At 41.7% G+C, this 24,480-nt stretch overlaps 1 protein-coding gene across 1 annotated transcript in view; it reads right to left on the reverse strand.

Annotated features, from left to right (window-relative positions):
- The window catches only part of LOC133350087 (protocadherin Fat 1-like), a 228,050-nt gene that overhangs the window by 80,534 nt on the left and 123,036 nt on the right, over positions 1-24,480 (reverse strand). The window contains 1 exon segment of the mRNA XM_061564091.1: positions 5,664-5,725. Within this exon segment, the coding sequence (XP_061420075.1) occupies positions 5,664-5,725 (62 nt within the window).

Below are 24,480 nucleotides of genomic sequence, written 5' to 3' on the forward strand. Positions count from 1 at the left end.
TCCACTGCCCGAATACGCAATACTATTTCACCCACAAACAAATCAATAGGTACGGATTGGCGGTCAGCTGCACTGACGTACATCAAGTTGGTGGGTAAAAGTGATATTTAATGACAACAATAGATACGTGAGAAGTGCCCATTATGCCCGCTGTGAACACAATGGCACGATGATCTGATATTATGACACAACTATCACCAACAGCTTTGAAAAAAAACCCCACTTAGAGCGAGGTTATGTTCTGCACATACTGCAGATGCTCCCGCATTTGGCAGGCCCCGTATTGTTCAAGGGCCATGTAATATACTGTGTTTATCTGGGAAAGGCTCACTGTGTCTCAGCCTCTATTTAACCTGAAATAACTGTGTTCACATTAACCCTGTCCCAGCGCAGGCCATTTAACTTCACGTGGTTTAACCGATTTTACAGGGATGCTGTGCCACAATGGCGAACAAACTGGACTTGCAATCCACAGGTTGCCATTTCGATCTCCTGGTGTGGAAAATTCAAACAGTGGTGCAAAGTTTCTAAACTCCTCCAAGCCTCTTGCCACCCGAGTACAAAAATAGGTTGCATCTTTGTCAATCGATTGACAGGGTCATGTGCAGTGGCACAAAGTGGGGATGCTTCCACTTCTCTCCAAGATAATAGCGTGGAAGAGGAGGCCAAATACCCTCCAAAGGGAATCTCTACACCGCCAGTAGGGTGAGCGAGTAAACGGAGATAAAAAAAAAACTATCCGTATTGTTTCAAACGTTGTGCCGGGACCATTGAACCAGCAATGAGGATCGCAAGTCCGGCTTGCCAACAATTACAACCGCCGCAGCAGACTTCGTTGCTCATGAAAACCACAGAGCGACAAAAAACTAAGCACGAAGAAAAGTAAAAATGTTTCTGCAACACTTGTTTCTTTTGCGTTAACTAAACTCCGATAGTCGTGCGAAATTACGGAGATTTCCCTCCGTGAGCAGCCACGCGCGGATGGGAAAGTTGCAGGCTCTCCCCGAGCGGTACGAGTTCCCTCGAAATTCAACTGCAACCATTCACGCCTTCACCCCCGGTGCATGCCATTGATGGATGTAATCCGGCAGGAATTCACACGCGTACGACGTAATCCGGCATGAATTTAAATCTCCTGTCGTGCGGCAATGCGTATGGCGCCTCGGACACCCACGCAGCGCGCGCGCTCTTGCAACATTTGTTTACTAAACTTAATGACGATCACATGCAATGCGCCGTATAAGAGACACATTTCTCTCTCTCTCCCGAGGACCCATGTGCGCCGCCTTGTCTTGACGTTCTATGGTGTGTAACACACGAACACGCGTGCACACGCGTGCACACACGTGCACACACGCGTGGACACACGCGTGGACACACGTGTGGACACACGCACGCTCGACTGACTCGCTGTGACTCCAGGGACAAGCGCTGTGTGTGTTGAATTTGGCACAAAGGCTGGCAGAGTCTTGGCTCAGAGAACAGCAGCGTCTAACCTGCTCTGGCAGCAGTTGTATGAACGGGATCTGCAACACAGTAGAATGTTTGCCTTGGACTGCCTAAAAAAAGCCTTGTGCCGTCATGGTCTGACAGAATTATTCTCAAGAGCTCGTCAATGTAGCCTGCACAGCTGTGCTTAATAGATTTAACATGAATTATACAGAAAACTTTAAATAATTCAATTTACTTTATTGTCATGGTCCCAACTGGCATGGCCACTGGAAGAAAATGTGAACGACCTTTCTGCTGCCTCTGTCGACACAGAGGTGCTTACGCAAACTACTATTGTTAAAACGAAACTTTCATCAATTCATAGTCTCCAACACCTCACTCAACACAATGGCCATGCTCGAGACAAGGAAGGTGCAAACACTTTCAATGCAGTATAGCTTCTAAACTTTTGACAATTAGCTAAACAAACAATACTACATTCCTACACAGGATGCTTACAGATAAGCGGCACTGATATCAATAACCAACGAAACATCTGCGGCACAATAGAAGGGTTTTCTATTGTGTCGCTATGATTTTCCTTGCTATATCTATGGCACCTTTTTGCCAGTATCAAAATGATGAAGCAATAAGAATAGGTTTTACCCTGTCTGACTGTCTCTGGTGGAGGCCAATCCGTTTCAAAGACAATGGACATATTACACTATGTAAAAGATTTTTGTTCCTGGGTACTAAGTGTTATTTTCTAAATGCTTATGCCTCAAAAGTATATAAAAATGGCTATTATTCCCCACAAACTGTGCTTTTGTGACCAGGACTTTATGTGAAGGAATGACACAAATGCACACCACGTTTTCTCATTGAAGATAGGTAGATGACACCGTGTAATCAGCCCACGTTTGTTTTCATGTTTTGCCACAAGTCCGTGTGGTTAATGCAGACTTGTTGCGTTACAAAAGGTCTCTACGGTATTTGGTGTTTGAACATCTTAAAACCTCCTGTTTTATTGCCAGAAAGGGTAAAAATGATGATTATTGTTGCATTATTTTCCTTGCTTCCTGCTATGCAGCGATGTCGGGCAGCCAGTCGTGGCAATTTACTTGTGAGGATCTATTACATTAGTCTAATGCAAGCCCTACAGACATCAGTTTCAACATTATCTGCTCAAGTGGGGACTTAAGAAACTGGAACTCGAGCAAATTAGAAAGTGGCCTAAGTGTTAGTCAAATGGTTCATATTTGCTGACCAGTTGTGAGCCCACATCATCAAGGGGTGATTGGAATGAAGCAGCCAGTGTTCTCAATAAACCACTGCTTCCATATACTCTCCCTAAATGGGCTCACTTGCAGTCCAATGAAATAGCGGATGGCTCCTTGTTATCCTCCTCATTAAGGAGACAGCCACGTGTGTGTGTGTGTATAAGTGTGTGTACACGTGTGTGTGTGTACAAGTGTGTGTGTGTACAAGTGTGTGTGTGTACAAGTGTGTGGGGAGCGGTAGTGTAGCGGTTAGCGCGCTGCGCTTTGAGCCTAACAATCCGGGTTCGATTACCACTCATGGACACCATCAGTGACGATTGTCTGAACCGGTCCTGGACCTCCCCGAGGTCGACTCAGCCTCAAATGAGTACCTGGTGCAGTGTGTAATCATCACCACTAGAGAGACAAAGGCAGCCGAGCGTGGTGATGGCAACCCACCACCTCGTGGTCCGTGCCGGCCTTCATAAACGTTCGCTAACGGGACTTGCCCCAACAGTCTGTTAAGGCTATATGGAGGATGCTTGTCTTACAGAAGATTACATGTATTATATACAGCACACACATTCCTTTTTTTGTTTAAACAACTGCAGCATCTAAAAGCAAATAGGAAGTGATGACAAGGCACAGTGGTATCAATGGCATTGACCTTGGTTGCCCTGTTGACCTTGACTTTTAAATAAATCTAAGTAATGTCATCCACATTCCAGGCTGGTGCTGGCAGTTCACCCATTGAAAGAGATTTACAATTGCATGTGGTTCTATGTAATGTGGACCGTTCTGTATATATGAACAACAACGTTCGGATCTTAAACTTAGCATGAAAGATGACCGTTGCAATTTTTGGGCAAGAATATTTAATTCGCATATGTGGCGCAAACTTTGACCGCTCAACATTTGCAAACACATCTACGAGCTACCAACAATAATATTTGGTTAAATCACACATCTGTGAGCTTGATAAGCCTGGAATAAATTACATAAGTGAATCTTGTAATTTCAACGCGTAAATATGGATGCGGTATTTAGTATTAAAAATACATAAATAATGACAAGTAATATGAACAAAATAACAGCACACTGCCGTACGCCATCATTTACCCTCTTGCAATGTTCAATGGCTGATTTAATGCATATTTCTGAAATTAAATACGTTCCCTGGTTGGCTGAAACATTTCATTTCTTTTTAACCACATTAAAGCAATGGGAATGTTTTCCATTCACGTAATGGCTGCAAATAATCGAATTAAGAGAACACTGTGACCACACACACACACACCTGTAATTATTGCATATCTGAAAAATTGCTTTTAACACTGGGTAAAAAAAATTTGAAATGTACGTCATAATTTTCATGCAATGGATTATTGGAGTTGTGCACGTGCATTTGCTGAGTAGTCATGGTGTGCAGTGTTTCACGGACGCTTTCTTTCCAGAGACGAGGCTACCCCGTTTTGTATCAGTGATGAAAAAAGCCAAGAGTCCAGTTGGCTTGTTCCAACTCATTGAATTGGTTACAACCTTTAAGAGGTCATTAACATTTTAACAAAAATAATTTTCAGAGTTCCGCTATTACCGTGCAGTTACATCTCTTGATTCTGTACACATGTACTGTACAATCTACCACTGTCATGTGTTTTTATTCTATCATTTGACATTCAAAGTCATTTAATGTGTTTTCTTTGTCAATTTAACATGACTTTTTATCCATATTTGATGAATAATTAATATCATCAGCTAATGACGTAATTTCTTGTTCTATTAAATATAATTGAAAGCCTTTTTCTGTACCATTCCTGGATGAATGTCAACTCATGCCGTGACAATCATGTTTGACCATTTCACCACAATGGTTCAGTGCGGTTTGGCAAAGGGGAATGGTCCTGGGACTGTTCAGACATCACTGGCCACCGATGTCAGCGATGGCCAGGAAACGCACCGAGGTTGTTCAATCCACAGCACAGTGCCGCTAACCACCGTGCCAATGAATAGAATGTGGAAATAAATATTTGACCATTATCATTATTTTATAGAATTCCAAATTTACCCCTGTCAATGTAGCATAATTATACCACTGTCATGTCAGTCTATACACTCCACACACAAAAAAAAACATTGTAAAATAGTCTGTGCCTAGATCAGTCAGCAATTGCCATTGCTGAACTGATCACTAACAGCTGAGTGGTTTCCGTGAAATGGAATTGGGGTGGCAGTGAGGGCCTCAGAGGCATCTGCTGAATCCAAGAACTGCCTGGTATAGAGACGCATTTCCCTTACCAAGAGCTCTGTCCAAGGCATGCCACTCAAGAGTGCATTAGGTCAACCACTATATCTGTTTGGAAACAAAAATAATACCTCGACAGTATTGGCAAGATGACAATTCGACACAATTTGGCTCCATAAGGAAATACATTATGAAAGTTCACCTCACTTTTATTTCAAGGTAATATAAGGGCAAGTAAAACACGTTTTTAGATACAGAGTTCAATACCAAAATCACACTAATTGAGTGCTAATGCCATTTGTTTTTTTCAGGAAAGCCTCACTGAGTGTTAAGACTCTTTTTCAAATATTGGGATGTTTGGCCCATTACATTTTCAGTATTATTTTTTTTACACGTGGAAGGAAATGGAATACCCAAATAAAATCCTTCCATGTGAGTGGCTAACACTCAACGGCTCCACAGAAAGAAGTCCCCAAAGCCATCCGCTGCGCTGCCATCTTGGACATTTCAGAGCCCAGTGTGTTTGGGCATTTGATATTTGTGATCCACCAAATCCTGCCTCCAAAGCACAGGACTGCAGTGTGGTACAATGCCCTGCTTAATTGTATTCATATTAACGTTGTCATAACTGCAGGTGCCGTGCACTGCATGCACAGTGGCAATGTGAAGAATGACCGTGCACAGCCTGAGAGCGATAGACTGCACGAAAAAAAAAGTCATGCGGCTCTTACCTCTAGATTGTGCTCGGACTGAGTTTCTCGGTCCAACTTTCTGGCAGTCGTGTTGATGACACCTGAAATGAGTAATCACAAAGAAAATCTCGATTAAACATTGGTCACACATGAAGCGTATTTCTTTAAGAACTCAATCGCATTCATTCTACTCCAACGTTGATTCGACAGCGCTTTCAGTTTCCCCCACGCTGGAAGCTATTCATGTGATTTATTTGCTCTGAAACTAATTTTGCCCCCGGAAGTAAATGAGAATGTTTTTTCAAGTTAGAACATCTTCTGAACGTAAATAATCAGACACGGCAGCAGCATTTGCTTCAAAACAACTAGAGGCTAAGTTTCTCATTCATATTCTAATGTTGCGCTTCGGGTTCCGTTTCTCCAAATTTCTACTTTCACCATTAAAACCCGGCTAATTAAACTCAGAGACCTCTCTCAATATAACACACCAGGCTAACGAGCCTCCGGGGAGGCATTTTGCAGCAACAGAGGAAAGAACATGAAGTGTCATATGCTTGCAAGGCTGCTGTAGCTATTCTTGAATTGTAAAACTAACACGAGTGGCCTTCCGTAATTAAATGTTGCGATTTTTTTTTCCGGTTGATGTTTCAACTTTGTAATAATAGTAACAGTGATTATTTTCAGCTGCTTGTCAAGTCATTGCTGGATTAAAACCTCCCCACACTGTATAAGTCGAAATAGGGGTTGTTTGACAATATTTCACCACGCTGGTCAGTGCGGGTTTGCAGGAGGGGGGGCAGAATCAGATCAGATATCACTTACCGCTTTTCTTAGTCATTGTCAAGATTTGAATTAAGGTCACCGGGTTCATTGCGCAGCGTGCGACCATCATCGCGCACTGTGCCACCGATGGCCCCATGTGATTATGTTACTATAATGAGCCAAGAATGTGTGTGTCCCGCGCGTGACGTCACTCCACATGACACCCACCCCCTCCATTAATATTCATGAGTGGGTGGATTTTTACGCTAACGCACAAAACTAACGCACAAGGCCGCGCACTCCACATGCCGCACCCCTCCCCTCATTAACAATCATGAGCGGGTGACGTCACTCCCAATCCCGCACCCCTCCCCAATAACTATTAACGGGTGACGTCACTCCAAATGGGGCAACCCCCCCCCCTCATTAATAATCATGAGCGGAATTTTTCAGACGGGCAAAAAGCTAGTTTTATATATAAAAAATAAAATTTAAGTGGAAAACGGCAGTTAAATGAAAAAAAGATTATACTGTACGTGTTTTTCTAAGTCTACTCATATTTTTGGTTCCCTTTTTATCGAAACTCACTTTTGTCAAATAAAAAAAGTGCATGACACACATTTCTTATTTAATTATTTTCATGTTGAAAGTGTAACACTTGCAGTAGAATCATGTATACGTTGTTTTTTTTCTTCTTCACCAGACTGAGTGAAGAAACAAATAAATGTTACACACACACAGCCGTGAATTGTTAAGGGCATGTCTGCAATGGTGCATTCCATTCATCTCGTAGCGCGAGTGGATCTTTGGGTGGCTAAATGTGGGCAGAAGAGTGACTAATTGGTTATTGCACCAAACAACATCTCAATGTTTCTCCTCATATGTGGTGGGCTGTCGACAAGTAACCCTGTTTCATTCAATATGAAATAAATAATGTTCATAATGATGCCCTACTGTGTTTATCCAGAAAGGCCTCAATTAGTCTGATTTCGTTTTCAGGAGGTTCTTTCATTGGAATGTTTTGCTTAATCCCATTAATAAGTGTTTGATTCATTAAAATGAAATTGGCAAAAACATCCTTAAGCAGGACTCTGCTAAAAGCAACATTGAGACTCGTGAGGCTGAGACCCAGTGAAGATTTTCATGATAAATTACAATTATTATCAATCCAGGTGAAGGTATTTACAGATAACAAAATAAATAAGCAGCTTTTTATATTCTGCAGAATAACGCGAATGAGTATGTTGCGTTACATTTAAGATGTAGAACACAAAGATCATAAATAACAATTGGAGATTTAGTTACAAGCCATACAATAATAGTATAAATTTCAACTGTTTAGCATCTAGTCACTAACATCCTAACTGCAGAACGAACTGATTCCTCTCAACAAAAAACAACTAAAATCATGAAAGACAGCATTTAGGATATTTGCAATTGACACTATGAATATACACACGATAACAATGTTGTGTTTAAGTTGGGTTAAACGTGGTAGCACTTGCTTGTACACTACTTCTCTGAGAATAAACACGGTGATGTTTTTTTTATTGCACCAACATTTTAAGCCACTTAATTTTTAAGGAGTCATTTCACTATTGCGTGGTCTCAAAACGTTGGCCACTCATTGCACACACATTGACTGTCACACAAGCATGGCAGGGGTACAGCGGTGGTGCAATGGTTCGCGCAAAGTTCTCTAAACCCACTCACCTAAGTTCAATTCCCAGCCAGAGATAATTAAAATTACAATTACAGCGGTGACTGACCCCAAGTTTGGTGGTTGAGTGATATCCGACCATGTACTGAGAGCCCCCTTGAACCCACACTGACCGGCACGGTGAGGTATGGTAAAGCAATCCACCATGACTGACACAGGGTGTGAGGATACTTCTTCCAGCCATAGATTGACAAAGAGCCTTAGATTAAAATGCAACTATTCTGCAAACAATGTGCGTATGTATGTATGTATGTTAAACTTCTTTCGCACCGTATGTAGGCAACTGTGCTAATCGGGAGGTACGGGGGAAGGACAACAGACTAAACACAAAAAGCAGCTCTAAAGAAAGGAATCTAAATTAAAAAGTGCATAGCTCCAGTAGCTTCCTAATATTGAAGCAATACGAATTACGATCATACATCCGTAAATATGGCCATACAGACTATTTCACGATATATAAATACAGATTTTGTGCGAATAAAAATACTGATGTTTTTAATGACCTCACAGTTGCACCATACGCAAGCATAGCAGCATGAGATTGCGTCGTAATTGCGTTTCATGGTTGCCCAATGGAAGGCAATCTCTGCCATCTGGGGGGTGTCTTCTTGACGCTCAGGGACAGCAAATGATTTATACGTCCCAAATGCGCCCCATGCACGAGGTTATTAGGGCAGCGCACGCCTTCTCCTCCTCCTCGGCTGCTGCTGCCGCTGCTGCGCTACGCACGGGAAGTGAGTCCCTTTGTTTCAATACTGCCCCAGTTAAAGCATTTCGAGTTCCAAGAATAATCATCCAGGTAACGGTGTCTTTTCCTCTTCTGTCACTCCAGCGCGTTCCCATGCACGCAGGCATGGCGGCTGCTATTTACGAACAGTTCTCTTTTGCACCAGTGGTATTGTTCATATCATTGTTTATATGGTTGCTTTAATGAGATGTTTTGGCCTCATTATTAGCAACAATGAAATAAGCTTTACTGATATATAATGAGATGCACATCTATATTATTCAACTGTCAGTTCATCCCAACAAAATAATACACACTGGGGTAAGAGCTAAAATTGTAAAAATAAAAACCCAACACGCAATGATTACTTCCATAGGCACAATGAAAAGCAAATGTGAATGCAAATAACGTAATGCATCAAATAATAGGGGTGGGCCGTGCAGTACAGTAGCACACTGTGCCCTGAACCCATTTTACCTGGGTTTGATTCCAATCGTGGCTAAGAGTGCTGGCGAGTGATATATAATTTGTGTGGCTAAGTATGGATAAATAGGCCACCACGACTGACACCTCATGGGAAGGCATTCTTCCAGCAATGGATTGACAAAGGCATAGCATTATGTATTATATAACGGCATGATGGGAGTGGTAGTGCGAGCGGTTAGCACAGTAAGCTATGACACTGACCTCAGTTTAATTTATCTTAACATTTTAACGTAACATTTCCTCCTATATTTACCTTCATTTAAACACAGGTGATGGGAACATGGTTTTTACTTCAGTCTAAAACTGCATTTAATAGAGACCAGCCAATTGACTGCTGATATCCGTATTTAGTCCCATCTTACAATTGACCTCGCTTTGGCGAGATCCAAAGCACCGTAGATCACACAGGGCAGGAATAAGTGACTGCAATATTTGTCATTAACTAAATGCCAGCGCACTGGAGGTGTTCGCCGTAGAGCTGGCAGGCTTATGCCTCTAAAGGAGTCGGAATGATTAAATGCTGTATAGCGGTGTCTGACTGCAAAGTAATTCAATTACTTTTCATGTCGCGTGAACACATTTACATTTTCCTGAGATAATTACAAAGTGTTTAGAGTATGTGAGTTAATTAGAAGTAGAATAGGTCAAAATAAAACAGTCTATAACCATTTACTCAGTAAAGTGTTTTTAATTGCAGCTTAATGCACACTTATGTTGGCGCTTACCCCCCATCCCACCCCCTCACAGGAATGATATGCAGAAGACATTCATTAGTCACTCGCCATTCAAATCATTACGATGCTCATAAACATCATTGACATGTAACTATGATTCCAAACTACCTAAAATTGACAATCAAGCTAAACTCCAAAAACTCCCTACAAAAAACATTCTGCTACATTTAATTACATTACCATGAACAAAGAATTGAGGTATTAAGAAATACTCTTTGGTTCTTTCGGTAAAGTCACGTAGGTATAAAATAAAATAAATCACGACGTTTCGGGCGCAACACAAGCGTCCGTCATCAGGTGGGACAATCGCAGCAGGGAAACTGCTGAAGCAGTTTCAGCAGGTTGCTGAAGCAGTTTCCCTGCTGAAGCAGTTTCCCAGGTGGGAACAACCTGCTGTGATTGTCTCACCTGATAACGGTCGCTTGTGTTGCGATCGAAACGTCGTGATTTTCTACCCACATGACTTTACCGAAAGAACCAAAGAGTATGCTACAGTTAGTCGTGTTGGGTGGGGTAAAGCGTGGGTAAGCCCACCTCTTCCAAGACATCAGGCCAGTGTGGCAGAGGAAGCCAAACACCCTCCAGCTCTCTAGAGCTGCCCTCTCGCGAAGGCCCTTTCCACCAGCAGCAGTGACGAGAGCTGGCAATCGCAGGGCTGCTGCTCACCTTTACCATTCAATATACAAGCGGCGAGCAGTTTGTTTATTCGCTTTGCTGTTGTTAATGGAAATGAGCTTTGAGGAAAGCCAATCACTTTAAAAATACAGTGAGAACGTTTTGGCTATAAACAGTGGCATTTCACAGCACGAGGATGATGGTATGAAGGAGGCAGAACTCGAATGAAAATAAATTATAATGCAGAATGCCTTCAGTTAGCTGCCACTCAAAAGGGATGAGGTAAACACAAATGATGAGTGATGGTGGTAGAAATGTATATATTATGCAGATATATGATGTGTTATATTTAGGATGCACCGTGAGAACCAGGAATTAAAATATATTTTAAACCTTGCAATTTCAGCTTGCAAGAGCTTTTCATGCACATCTACCCTCCTTCAACTACTTTATAAACGGATTCAAATTAAAATATGACGCTTCAATGCACTTTAATTTTAAATATGACAACTGCAGGAACAACGGTTCTTCTTCAAGAGTTTTATATATTTCTGTATTTTTTTACGTGAGTTATGGAATTACAATGATCGAATACACATTTGTAATTTAACAAGGTATAGGCACTTTAAAATACTGCCACAACACTTGATCTGCACTCTCTTATATATATGGAAATTGCATTTAGTTTTGTAAGATGCATATTTCCCTGCCTCTGCCAACGCTGAAAAGCCCTTTAAAATATAACAAACTACAAAAGGGACCACAATTTAATCAACACAATGATAATCGCATTGCTCAGCCAGCAAGTCGAGAAATGAACGACCTTTTAAAAACGAAACAAAAAACCGAAATCTTCTTGCGAAAGGAAGAATTTTTGTTTCTTGCACACAACCTCGACTGATCGCGAACAGGGTTGCACACAGGCGTCCAACACTAATGATAATATTTAGCGGCGGTGTCTGAAACCATTGCAAAGCCACGCGAAGCTCCGGGTGGTGTCGGGACCTCTGGAGGCGCTCTCAGCCGCTCCGCGTGCCGAAGCGACACCGCTCCTCCTCCTCGCTGCTCAACACAGCCCCGAGGGCAAATACCTCCTCCCCTTGACAACAGGAATAAGGAGTGCCTGTCAGGGCCCAAGTGGACATTCACGTACATATACAGCCAGCGCGCGTGCGTGCGTGTTGCGTCTGTACAGCTTTGTGGGTGTGGGCAACAGGTTTTAGGAAGAGCCGCTAATAAAAAAAGCCACAACCAGTTAAAGTTGGGCTTTCTGAAGCCCTGTCTGCAAGCCTCATATTACCGTATTAATCATTGACTAATCTTGGACACTGAAAACTATGGTAACAAGCATGAGTAGTTATAATAGCTTGTTCCTTAAACGGTCTTGACTGCGCTCCATTATTACGACACGGATTTTTTTGGTTTGCCCCTTTGCTCTTGTGTTTAAGAAGCCCCGAAATAAACACATTGCCTGCGTGTACACACTGTGCTACACACACGGCGATGTTTGGACAACAGTTCTCCCCCTCATCAGGGGGGGGGGGGTCTCTTGCACACCGTCGACACTCTCGCCACGTGCACGCGGCGAGCACCACGACGACTGTGCCGGCAGTGGCCACCGGCCAAATGGATTCGAAGTGGAACGCAGCTGACTAGGGCCCTCTTCCAACCTGGGCCAGCTTCCGCGCTCAAACCACCGTGACAGACGGTTTCGGCGTTACATGCCTGTACGCATTAGAGAGTTAATATATATTTTTTACATTTTTATTTCACCAGCCATATGAAAGGCTGTGAGAGCAGGTAATAAGCAAAGCGAAGATTGATGGTCAGGAGCAGCGAGCGGTGTAAACGTCCTCCGTTTGTGCTCGCGTCAGTCGTCAGCCGATTCTGCACGGCGAGTTATGTCGCGGCGCGGGGCATGTTTAAGGGTTTATCCTGGCCAGGGTCAGTCAACTGGCCATAAAACACGAGGCGTGACACGCTGAGTGCGGTGGAGGCCAGGAAATACGCACGCATGCCTAATAGGACATCTGTGAGAGCTCCGAGCATCTTTCAAATCCAAAAAAAAGCCTCCTGCCATTTGGTTCGTTCCAGTCCCGAAAGTCAAGAGGACAGACAGGTCTATACGTGCGTGGTATTGTTATTATTGTTACACGCACGAGAGCAGGTGGCGGCTAATCTTACGGGCACGTTCTTTATTGAAATAAAATAGCATAAAAAAATTGGTCACAAACAAATTATGAGACCAAATTAAAGTTAGTGAGTTTTACGTTTATTTTATCCTCGTTATATAGTTTGTATAGCAGGTCCCTAAAGGCATTACACAATAGTTTACGTTTCATTATAATACCCTTGCAAACCCTAACTGCTGTGTTTCAAAGCGGATCGATACAGCTAACAGTGTGAAAGCGGACAACATTCAATAAGGAGAGAAAGAGACAACTGTTCTTCTGTTCCATTGCTTCTGCCGACGTAAAACTAAACTCTTTATTTTAACCAGGGGATACCCACTGAGCTGTATAGCTCACAAGCGACCTGGGCACAAATGATAGCTCAATTAAGTGGCGTACGTGGAAATGTATAGCGGTCAATTACTCTAAACGCACATTGATTCTAAATGTGGAGGGAAAAACTGGAGGACCCGTAAAAAAATTAATGCGACTACGGGGAGAGAGACAAGCAAACTACAAATATACAGCAGCAGGCGTCAGGGTTGGGGTCAAATCCACGACCTCCTGTATACCAGGCGAGGTAGTTAACATTTCGCCACCATGGCACCCCTAAAGGTAACCTGAAGGTAAAGGTAGCCTTAATTGTAAACATACCGTGGAGTGTCAATTCACCAGTTGTTACCATTTACTGCATACAATGCATGAAGAAGTGTCGGCATTTACATAGTTTGTGATATACATGGCTAATTTAGCACCAGCAAATCACGGATGATGCTTTTCAACGCAAGTTTAGCTGCATGGAGGTACCTTGATAGTACACAGCAAGAATATTTCAACGCATGATTTTTGGGATCCATGCCAAAGGTAATTTTTCATCCCTTGCACAAAAGTTTTCTCGAGTCATAACGTGGCAATAGGTGCGTATTCTCGCAGGAAGAATACACAACAAATTCAAGCATTCAAAGTCAAACCGTTCCCGCATTCCAACGAGCACTGAGCTGAGCTCATCTCCGTTGGGAGTCAGTCTCTGTATGGGGCAACTGCTGTTGACTTCCCCACAGGAGTGCGATTCTATAGATGACCTCAGAAAGTTGATGGACCTATTAAAGTTCCTGCTGGGATTTGAACTCAGCACCTTCTCACTGTGAGTTGGACACTCTTGCACTATGCTACAAAAAGAGTCAAATCAATTTCCGGCTCGGTTATGTGTTTCAGGGGTGAGTCTTGCTGCACCAGGGCAAACATTGTTGACTTGCCCACAAAGCAATGCTATTTTATTGAGCTGAGAGGAACAAATGGCCGAGTTGACCACTGATCAAGTTTGTATTCACAACTTTCCAAATGCAGGCAGCGCACTCTACCAATGCACAGCATGGTCAGTCGTTATGATACTCCATTTACTGTACATCAAAGGACCGGAAAAAGTCAAAGCCCAGATGAAGAGAAATAATTGAGATCAGGCTCCATATCCAGTAATTATCAAGATAAGCTTCCGGATCCAATTACCACACACCCTATTACATTGTGCACAAAAACACAATTACATTAACACGATGAGTTACCTCATTATGAATTATCTAAGCCTAAATGTGACCAACAATTTCGATACTGTACATCTACTAAGACAGAACACAAAAGCACAATTTATTATTTAAAGTGCTTTCCTAAAATATGCTTATCTGGAACACTTTAGCCTAAGGAAACGGTCCACTTGTGTTCTTGCTACCTCTGTGGCATGAATACGTGAACGTTTAAATTGCACTGAAGGAATTCGAGAGGCAGCAAGTTGGGGCACTTCAATTGACAAACTTAAATGAACCCACATTGCTGGAGGAGGCACACACAAGTGGGTGGCTGTGTATTTGCTCTTACACATCACTTCCCTCTGGAAAGCCATACTATATTCTTATTTGCATTCTTCAAAGCCTAGATTTTACCACTTTTATCCTCTGCATGCCGTAACGCATCCATTCTAGATTTGAAGCTTTCGTGACTGCAAGGATTCATATTCTTAGTTTTTTTCGGTAAAGTCACGTAGGTAAAAAAATTAAATTAATAAAAGTAAAATAAAAAATAAAATAAAAATCACGACGTTTCGGAGGCAACACAAGCTTCCGTCTTCAGGTGGAACCGTCACAGCCCGCTTGCTGCATCAAGTGAGTAACGTATCCAGCCAAAAGGTTGGTGTGCTGAGAGTGCTCGACTCCTAACCAGAACATGGCAAGTTCAACTCTGGCGGGGGTCGACTCAGCCCATCGTCCCTCCGGGGTTAATTAAACTAGTTCAGACTCGTCCCCAATCATGGGAAAATAGATTTTCACCACTAGCTCAGGGTCATGAACATAATTTTTGTGCCACTGTGATGCTCACTGAAGCAGGAATCCAACGTTTTACCTATACATCTCCATTTTAAAAATAACTGAAGATGCTTACAGGAAAATCCCTCACCACTATACATCACGATATTCAAATTTCAATTAAAGTTAGAGATGAAACGTTAACACATAAACCGCATAACGTACAAGAGTGACATGGGACATCCTGAGAATGAAGGATCTTAACTATTCATGGCTTCGTGCAGTAACCCTTCTGCACGGACTTCATTTGGCTGTGGCTCTTCAGAAGGTCAAACGCAGGCCCACAAAGTCATTTGTTGGGATAGCTACTCAATGGGGTTGAGGGGTTGAACAAACCGTGTACTTGTCAGCTTTAATCCGTTCACGTCTGCTGAGACTTGACATGAGAACAAAAAAAGAGGCTTTTAGCATTTAACTGAAAACAAAAATATAAGAAAGAGAAAAACTGCTTTCGTTAATGCTGCTAATTCAAAAGCAACTAAGTGTTAAGCGTGAGAATTCTCGTGCATGTAATGTTATTCAGCGGTAGTTGATTGCTATTGTTATTGTTATGTTGTTAATGGAATTCATGTTTGTGCTGCATTGGTTGTCGTTGCTGTTGGCATAATTGTGCATGAATTTGAACGTTCTAAACAAACACCTGCCAGCTCAGGTTTGGGAATGGCTTAGCATCCACATACAAAACAATGCCAACATGCCTATATAATTAGGGACATTGATACAACATATCTGCTCTCACGGGCATCTGGAAAGAGATGGCTATGGCTGCACTGCTGCCATGTTTTCACAGTTAACCTGTCAGCAAATATTTACAGACATGGGTAATGTACTTTGGAAATTTTCAGCCTTGTAAATGGAAGGAACACATTTCTTTTCAGCAAAGCTGTCATGTTGTGTAAACAAACTTCATGACTGAATCCTTACATGAATCATGATGGATTGCCAATGTGTAAACAAGTATGACCTCCACATGTACAACCCTTTAGTCAATCCACTGTCATGGGGGTTATTTGACCAACATTCACCACGTGATTGCCAGTGCAGGTTTTGAGGCAGGGAGCATAGACATGAGAGAACAGTAGAGTACAGCAATGGATGTCTAACACCCGTTTGGATTTTAACCTGAAATCTCAGCGCTGCCAGGACGGTGCTAAGATAGTTTTAGTCTCCTGAGCCGCCCAGCACTCTCATAAATAATTATTTTTCCCTTCGTATGTTTTCCAATTATGCTATTGGTAACATGTTTAGAGATAAAGAATCAATTTGCAAATGCTACGGAGCATTTTCACTCTTTTCTACCAGAGAGTGGTCTGCAAAAGCAATTTGACAGGACTATGAAAATATCCCTCAGATGACAGAACCATTGATACAGGATTGTATTTGAATTATAAGAGCTGAAATTTAACCAAACAATATGCAAAGCCAAACAAAGATAAAACAACCAATTTCTATATTTCTTCTGTCGCTAAGATTATAAACTTTTCCACCAACTGGTTTTCTTCAGGAAATTATTTTCCAAAAAGAGCAAAACAAATCCTATTTTTAATCAGTCTTTTATATTATGTATCGCTTCACTGGCTCTGCATCTTGGTAACACGTTGAATATCGTTGGTGACACGTTGAATATCGTTGGTGACTGGGTCGAGGCCTTCGACTTCCCACACTTGAGAATCCAGTTTGATCGCATGGCTGCCTGGAGTTGAACTCGTGTCGCAGTTGTGCTGACCAAGTGCTCTGACCTCCGAGCCTCCAGGCTAATTCATTATTATTTTATTTGTCAAATTAACTGGCATGTGAAAAAGAACTTCAATCACGATGCACATTTTCGAATAGTACGACATCGTTATTATTGTGAATGAGGGAAAGACAACGTGAAAGATATGCACACACGTTTTTTATATGTCCACATTATTGAACTGTCATCAGTTACGCTTGGTGATAATGAAAAAGCTCAGGCATGGAATTGCAAAACCTTGTGGGATTTAGTCAAAAGGCAAAGGCTCTTTTTAGCTCTTTTCACAATCAGCGAAAAGAGATCTACAGTAGCTCAGTTCCTGTCTTCAATAAAACTGCTGCAATCTAATTACATGAACAACCTTTTTTCTAAATGGACAAATAATTTTACTTACATTCTTTCATCGTTTAGTGAATTCCAACTCCACGTTCCAAAACGTGATGACAAAGAATGCATAAAAGCGCTTCTTGTGTGTGTACATATGTATACATGTCGACATTATTTCCCCATAATATCTGGTAAATTAAAACATTTAAAGCATTACATTACTTGTGAAAAAAACACATTACAACTCAGGGCAATGCTAATGGCAAACTATTTGACAGCAGGAAAATGCGACGGTTATGGCAAAGGCCACAAGCAATTGATTGCACGGTTACGCTTATAGTGCCGAGTGGTTTGGGCCACAAGCGAAATTGCACAGTTGGGCAGAGGGGATTTCTTGATGACCTTATTTAAAAAGGTCAACTGTGCAGGCAGTGGCAAACAATATTATCCATGCGAAAATGTCACGTGTTTATTTTAAACAGTATGTAGTTTTTGTGTACATTTCTTTTCTATTAGCCTGCTGAAGTAATCTGAATTCAAAATGTGTGCAAAAATAGCACCCGTTACTGTTACCAGTTTTATTAGTAAAAAGTGACTTTCAAGAGACACCCAGGCAATGGCTGTAAACCAAAAGTATTTGTTTGGCAAGGCGGTGCTGATAAAACCCCGAAGGTCACAACGAGACCAGTGTAATGCTCTTCGTTAGCACAAGGTCAGGGTCCACCCTCAACTGTATCCGCACACAACGTGTAACCACGCAATGCCCGGTCCACAAATACGAAGGAGACATCAGCACAGTGATACACTCCGCACACCTCCTGCCGTGGTTATCTGGCTTGAAATTGTGTTTGTTGCTCTGCGTCTACATCAGCCGTACGAAAGAAGAAGAAGCAGACGTTTGGGAGGCTAATGGGCTGATAATTTATAAGATATTACATTTTATGTGAAGACAGAATGCGAGTCAGTTTATATATTTTATCACCCATATTTCTCCTATATGTACATGATGCTTTTTTCAGAATACAAATTATACTTGTGAATATGTTATATATAGCTTTATAGGAAATACAGTATAACTAATATGCACACGTTTTCACTTCTCAGAACATTTTATTGTGGGGTTGTGTATTTAATTAGTCTTTCATGTTTCTGGTGGGATATACCAACACATTACAGAGATGGTGCAAAGTTCTGTTTCCATAAATATTAACTATGAGAACATGAGCAAATTTACAGTCCATAGCAGATTTTACAGAACTTTACCTGGTGCAACGTTTTACTTGACACAGTGCTGTGATTTGTTTGTGTTATCTCCAAGATCGCAGCATCAGCAGCATGGTGTGCAGGTTGGCTCTAAGCTTAGCCAAGCCCTCATCATGAGATGGGCAGTATATATACCGGTACATACAAAAATAATAATGGCCTGAAGCTGCCTTCCTACCACTGCCACAGCTCGTCATCCTCTTGCATGTTAGGGATTAAAAGCATTTATGAAGAGAGCTTTGCCACAGCTCAGTAATGTGAAGTCATGACTTCATACTTCGAGGTCTATTCATCACCTCCACGAAAACCCCCTCAAATAGAGAAGCATTGCGACTCCATAACACCATTTGAAATAAAACATACATATTTAAGTAAAAATGATGGGATGAAACAATGTGATTAGAAGTATATGAGCTTACATTTGTCAGCAGGATCATATATTTACGTCATATATAGGGGTTTATTGTAGACCGTGCCAGGGAATTTTTTTTTAATATAAAACGAAAAAATCAATAGGCAATGAATCTAGCTCAAAACACACTAGCTCAAACAAATAAGATTTACATCTGTTTAAAAAGCTTTGATTGTGCAATCATTCCAGATGTGACTGGGAAGAGAGTTCCAAAGGCAGACAGCACAACAATTGAAGGCTCTGTCTTGTTCCTGCTGATTTTAGAAGACATTGGGGTGTAACTCGGAGCAGTGCCTGTGAATGTAAGGGCCTAAGACCCTGAAGGGCCTCATAAGCAATAAGTAGAACACAACAAATGTAGAATGCATTTAGGAGTAACAATTCCAAAGCAATGCCTTTAATTCTCAAGTAATTATGTAATTTCTGAAATATCAAGTTATATCACCTCATTCAAGTTAATTGTCCCTATAAAGCCAGATGAGAGGAACTAGATGCAGTATTTTAACGCATTGTAGTTTTGTATTTGAAATATCTGATATTCAAAATTGATTATTATGACTCTAGTTATTGTGTGAAGCATAGTAGTAACTGCAAATAAAGTCAACAATAATAACACAATGATAACATTATAATGTCACCATTACTGGGACTACTAGTATAGTGATAGTTGTATTAACATTTATTTTTATTTACTTATGGATAAAGCATTATTGATAGCTAGAAAAATACGTACTATCCAGAACATAAACATTAACTTATCACAAGATTGCAAGAATTCAAAACATCAGACGCAATCTTCTTGAACGTTGCGTCTGTAAACCGTTGCGGCTTCTGTGAGCTCAAGGTGGACGCAGTTGAACACGGCTCGACAGCAGCATGAAACGCACACAGTTACAGTCGGCAGGTCTATGCAGAACAACTGCAGTCAAAAACGTGAGGAATTAAAACGCAATAAGTCATTGATGATGGGATTACCAGATCATTGTAATTTCATTTAAAAAAACACAATTGTAGCCTGTTGCTTTTTCAAACGCCATACAAAATAAGATAATTACAGTGAACAATCGCATTTTTAATGGCATAGTTAAGGAAGTGAAAGATTTGGGATTAATACCGCAATCGTTTTGCCCACTTAAGTCACTCAGCGGCAAGCGGCACTGCCATCAGCTCACTTCGTTCCATCGCGGCTAGCGGCACAGGACGCTCTCTGCACAACCGCCGTCACTGTCTGGCGGCACGGAATGCAAACCGACTATAAACGAGAGCTTTGTTTGACAGCGGTTCACCTGGTGTACATAAAGAGAGTCACAGTGACATCCATCTTATAAACAGGAAAACCAGCGCCCCGACCATCCTGAGCAAGAGCAAAGTGCATGCAACTACCTGGTATAATTCCTTTGTAAAATAATAAAAAAATCATAATCTCCACTCCTAAAGTACCTTTCACCCACCAGAACACTTTGCAAGTACCTGGCCAGCAGATTTTCAGGACGCTTTCTCAGCATTAGACACATTTGAGTGTTTAAACTTCCACTTGTAAGGCAATTGTTGAAATGGAGAATGTTATCCAAAATCAGATTCTGCATTGTAAGCTATATGCTCATTTCCCTTCGGTTGACGCTTTAGTATTTTTTTCTACTTTCCCTTGGCACACACAGATGTGTGATTGTACACGTGGCCGTGAGCTGTGAATGCGTGTGGTGTGTGGGAAACAAAACAACCTATGAGAAGACATCAATATCGCCACTTATGAAAAATGAAAGGACCATAAGAGCTAACGAAATGTACGCAATTATCGCTCTTCTATCACTGACAGGGTCCCTCTTCCCATGAACTTCACTCGCCGATTCCTCCACCCACCCTGAGGACTCGGTCCACCAGACTGACTGTGTGGTCCCGCCCGTACCCTGTCCCACCCGTACCGTGTCCCACCCGTACCGTGTCCCACCCGTACCGTGTCCCCCCCGTACCGTGTCCCACCCCCACTACCCTGCAGGTAATCATCACTTCTGCCCTTGTTCTGCTCGACTTAGGAATTGCTCAATGCAAGACACGTATTACAGTAACTCTTATCTATTTACACATTTTGGTTGTGCCGTTTGTTTCTGGCTACCTGGCGTATTGGGCGTTTGAGCCTTCGCTCAGCAGCCGTGATTAAAAAAATCATCACGCACAGAACAAAATTAATTGGCATTTATTGTGTAGATGTACAATGGACTCCTAGAGTGGCCCTTTGCCACACAGGAAAGTGTGGAAGCTGTAAAGCAATAAAACACTTCCTGAATGAGTTGCTAACAACGGCCTGGCAGAGACACAGTTGGGACCTGTTGAGTCTAGCCAGGGGCAACCTAGCTTCTGGGTACGGCAGCTGGCAGCAAATATCCTTCAAAGTCTTCGCAAAGCTGCTCGCTCTCAGCAAATAATCTCCGCTACAAGTGCAGACAACCGGAGTGTGCGCACAAACACAACGCGTACGCCGTGCCAGGGCAGCGTACAATAATAATGGCTCAAAATCAGTATGGCCAGATTGCACACAATTTTCTAAATCTTCTCCTTACCCTATCTTAACTTAATTCCCCTCTGTATTATCCAGTAAGCCCTCCCATTAAGATGTAAATATGAGCGAAGGTCAGGTGGGTAGTCCGGTGGGGCTTGAAACAACCGCCTATTGGGTCACTACGACGCAAGCGCTCCCGCCTTCGCCCCTGGGCGAGTTCGAATGCGCTTCGAGGCACTCACCGATTGCCATTAATCCCAAACGGGTGGTTCGTAGGACGCACCACGTGTGCCGCATTGCTCCGCGGCTCGGAAGCAGGCGGCCGACGCGTGAAACAACCCGAGACTGTCAGTGGATTCGTTTTTTAGGGGATAAAAAAAATGCGTGACACTTTAATTTAGGAGCACTGAAAGACCACGGGAAAATTGCAAGGTTTCTGGCTGCTTCAGATATGCGTATTCTTTTTGAAAATCAGGCCAAGGCATTACTTGCAGGGCATTGGTTCGCTCCTAAACGTGCTTAGCTGAGCTTAAATCAATTCTATGACTATATCACAGTTTTCACATTTTTGCTGCAGCACAAAAATATCGAAGTAATGCATACAATACATTTTCTCTTTACAAAACTTACAATTTTAAGTTACTAAGTTTATTCACTGAAGTTAATCAAAAATGAACGTCCAGAAACATGAGAAATAAACTTTAATTGTAAGTCATGGGTCTGCAGCCAATGCTACTTTATTTTATTTAAATTTTGATACGAATCATTATAAAACTTATCAAGCTTATAATGATGATGACTATTATTATGTGAAAACAGAATCAGCTTTTGTAATAAAACTCGAGAAATCCAATTAGCTATAAAGCCCTTTTTCACAGACCTCTAGTCAAACAAAACAAAACACGATAGTCGTGCAGAATACAATAAAAACGAATCCGCCAAAAGATTACAAATGAAACCAAACCATCCCCATCCGACCAGGAAAAGCCCACTGAGGTATTAACTTTATTTTCAGAAGCAACGTGGCCAACACTCCTGAATAGGATGCACATCTCTCTCAAAGACCTTTTGATGGCCACCATGGAAAATTACATTCCTGATAGAATCTAAGTATTTCTGTAAAAGTCATCATAATCAGTGTCATCTCACGTGAAACATCCACAAAGAGCAAAAAAAGAAAACGTTTATTTTACTCTCGTCTCCACTGGGACCAAGACACCGGATGTCTGAGCAAGGCGGGAGCATTGTAACACAAACTGGTAAATCATTGGACCAATTGTGAATTTTATATATTAAATATATTTTTTAAGTACACATAAAGAGCCACAACATTCCATGCACTAATATTTCACGTCCGTTTTCCTAATCAGTCATGGAGCGATAAATCTAGGAGGCTACTTCCTTTAGTGTCTGAAACAAGTGAGCACTCGAGTCATTGAGGATGTCCTGCATCCGTGGCCTTCAGTTTGTTCCGATAATAGCGGCAAAAAGAAGCCCTTCGTGTTCTACCTTAATGTCTTGTATCTAGGTCATCCACAAATATAAGCAGATTAAATATGTCCTTACCTACGGTGTCAGCTCAAACCATCTAAACCAAACAAGCACGCATGAATACATTACCATAGCGTTTTGCATAGACAAAACACACTCGCTTTAAGAACAGCAGAGTTATTTTGGCTGCGTGAAGAAAACAAAACTTGGGATTGAAAGATAAAGTGATCCAAACACTCACAAAAAACAATGGACAACATCTGTTCAAGTAAAATGGCACACATCCACCATGACATTTTAAAACATCTCTTAGCAGCATGGAAATGTTAGCCATGTTCGTGTGACAACAACAATTAATTACACGATGTAGCAGATCAGTTATCGTTCAAACGTGCATTCTACTTGTCTCGCTACGCACACATTAACAAATTAGCTGTACTGCATGATGACAAGCGGATGCACACCGCTAAAATCACAATTATCGCATTGTCATGTCAGATTACCTTCGGCTGTAAAATATAATGCTCCATCATGTTTTCTGCACAACAAATGAAGGGTACATTTCAGACAGAAGGAAAAGAATGGGTAATTTGTATTATTGTAAACTGTGTAAGGCAAGACTTACAATAAAAAATAATGCGTGGCTGAATAAAAAGAACCCAAAAAAAACACGAGTAAATTATGATTGCCTTTGTTCTGCTGCTAGGGCGTAAGACATTTCCTCTAAACATCATAAATCCCAATTCTGCTTTCATCAGAATTATTAGATTCAGAATCCCTGGAGTGATCACGCGGAGCGTGACGGAGCGAGCTAATTGAATGACCGATAGTTCTCAGTGAAGTTCTCATTCGGTCTGCTGAGCTCACCTGACAGGGCATTGTGGAGAATCCCCATTGATTGATTCCGCTAATCAAGGAGGAATTTAAATCATGCCTTGACCCCAAGAGTATTCTTTTGTAATTGCTAGACCAGCAAAGCAAAGGCCCTCCTCAAAATGCCTCGGGCTGAAACGATGACCAATGGGTGTCCCTGCTCTTAGTTATCTTATTTTTTTGCCACGACAGAAGAACGCAACGAGGGTGACACCACCATGGTGTTAACTAATGAGACGGTATTAGCATCTTGGCTTGGTCTCTCCCCTCTTCCCTCTATTACTCCCCAAGCATGCACAGATGCTTTCAGAAGGGGCCCACATTCCCAGTGGCAGATCGCATTAATATGGACTTGCACCCTAGAGAGATGTGGAATACGAAATGCGGTGTCCACGATATTTAGAATATATTTATGCCAACGTATATTTATTAATTCAATGCAGGCACAAATGATGCAGAGTAATTAAGTGTTACTAGTGGGCTGTATCAAGCAGTATCAAAAAGTTGCAAATGTATCAGTATATTTTTCAGTTTGTCTTTTTTTTCAGGTAATCTAGTGTCTTCTCATATACAAAAAGTACTTAAAGAATTGGCCAAACATCTCACGCAGTACCCACCAGTGAAAGGGTCTTGAGACTCACTTAGCCTTTACCGGGTATTTTATTTATTATCATGAAAATGGCAAT

This window comes from Lethenteron reissneri, chromosome 32 (genome assembly GCF_015708825.2).
Source record: "Lethenteron reissneri isolate LAM-NWPU_2019-01 chromosome 32, ASM1570882v1, whole genome shotgun sequence".
NCBI classification, from domain to species: domain Eukaryota; kingdom Metazoa; phylum Chordata; class Hyperoartia; order Petromyzontiformes; family Petromyzontidae; genus Lethenteron; species Lethenteron reissneri.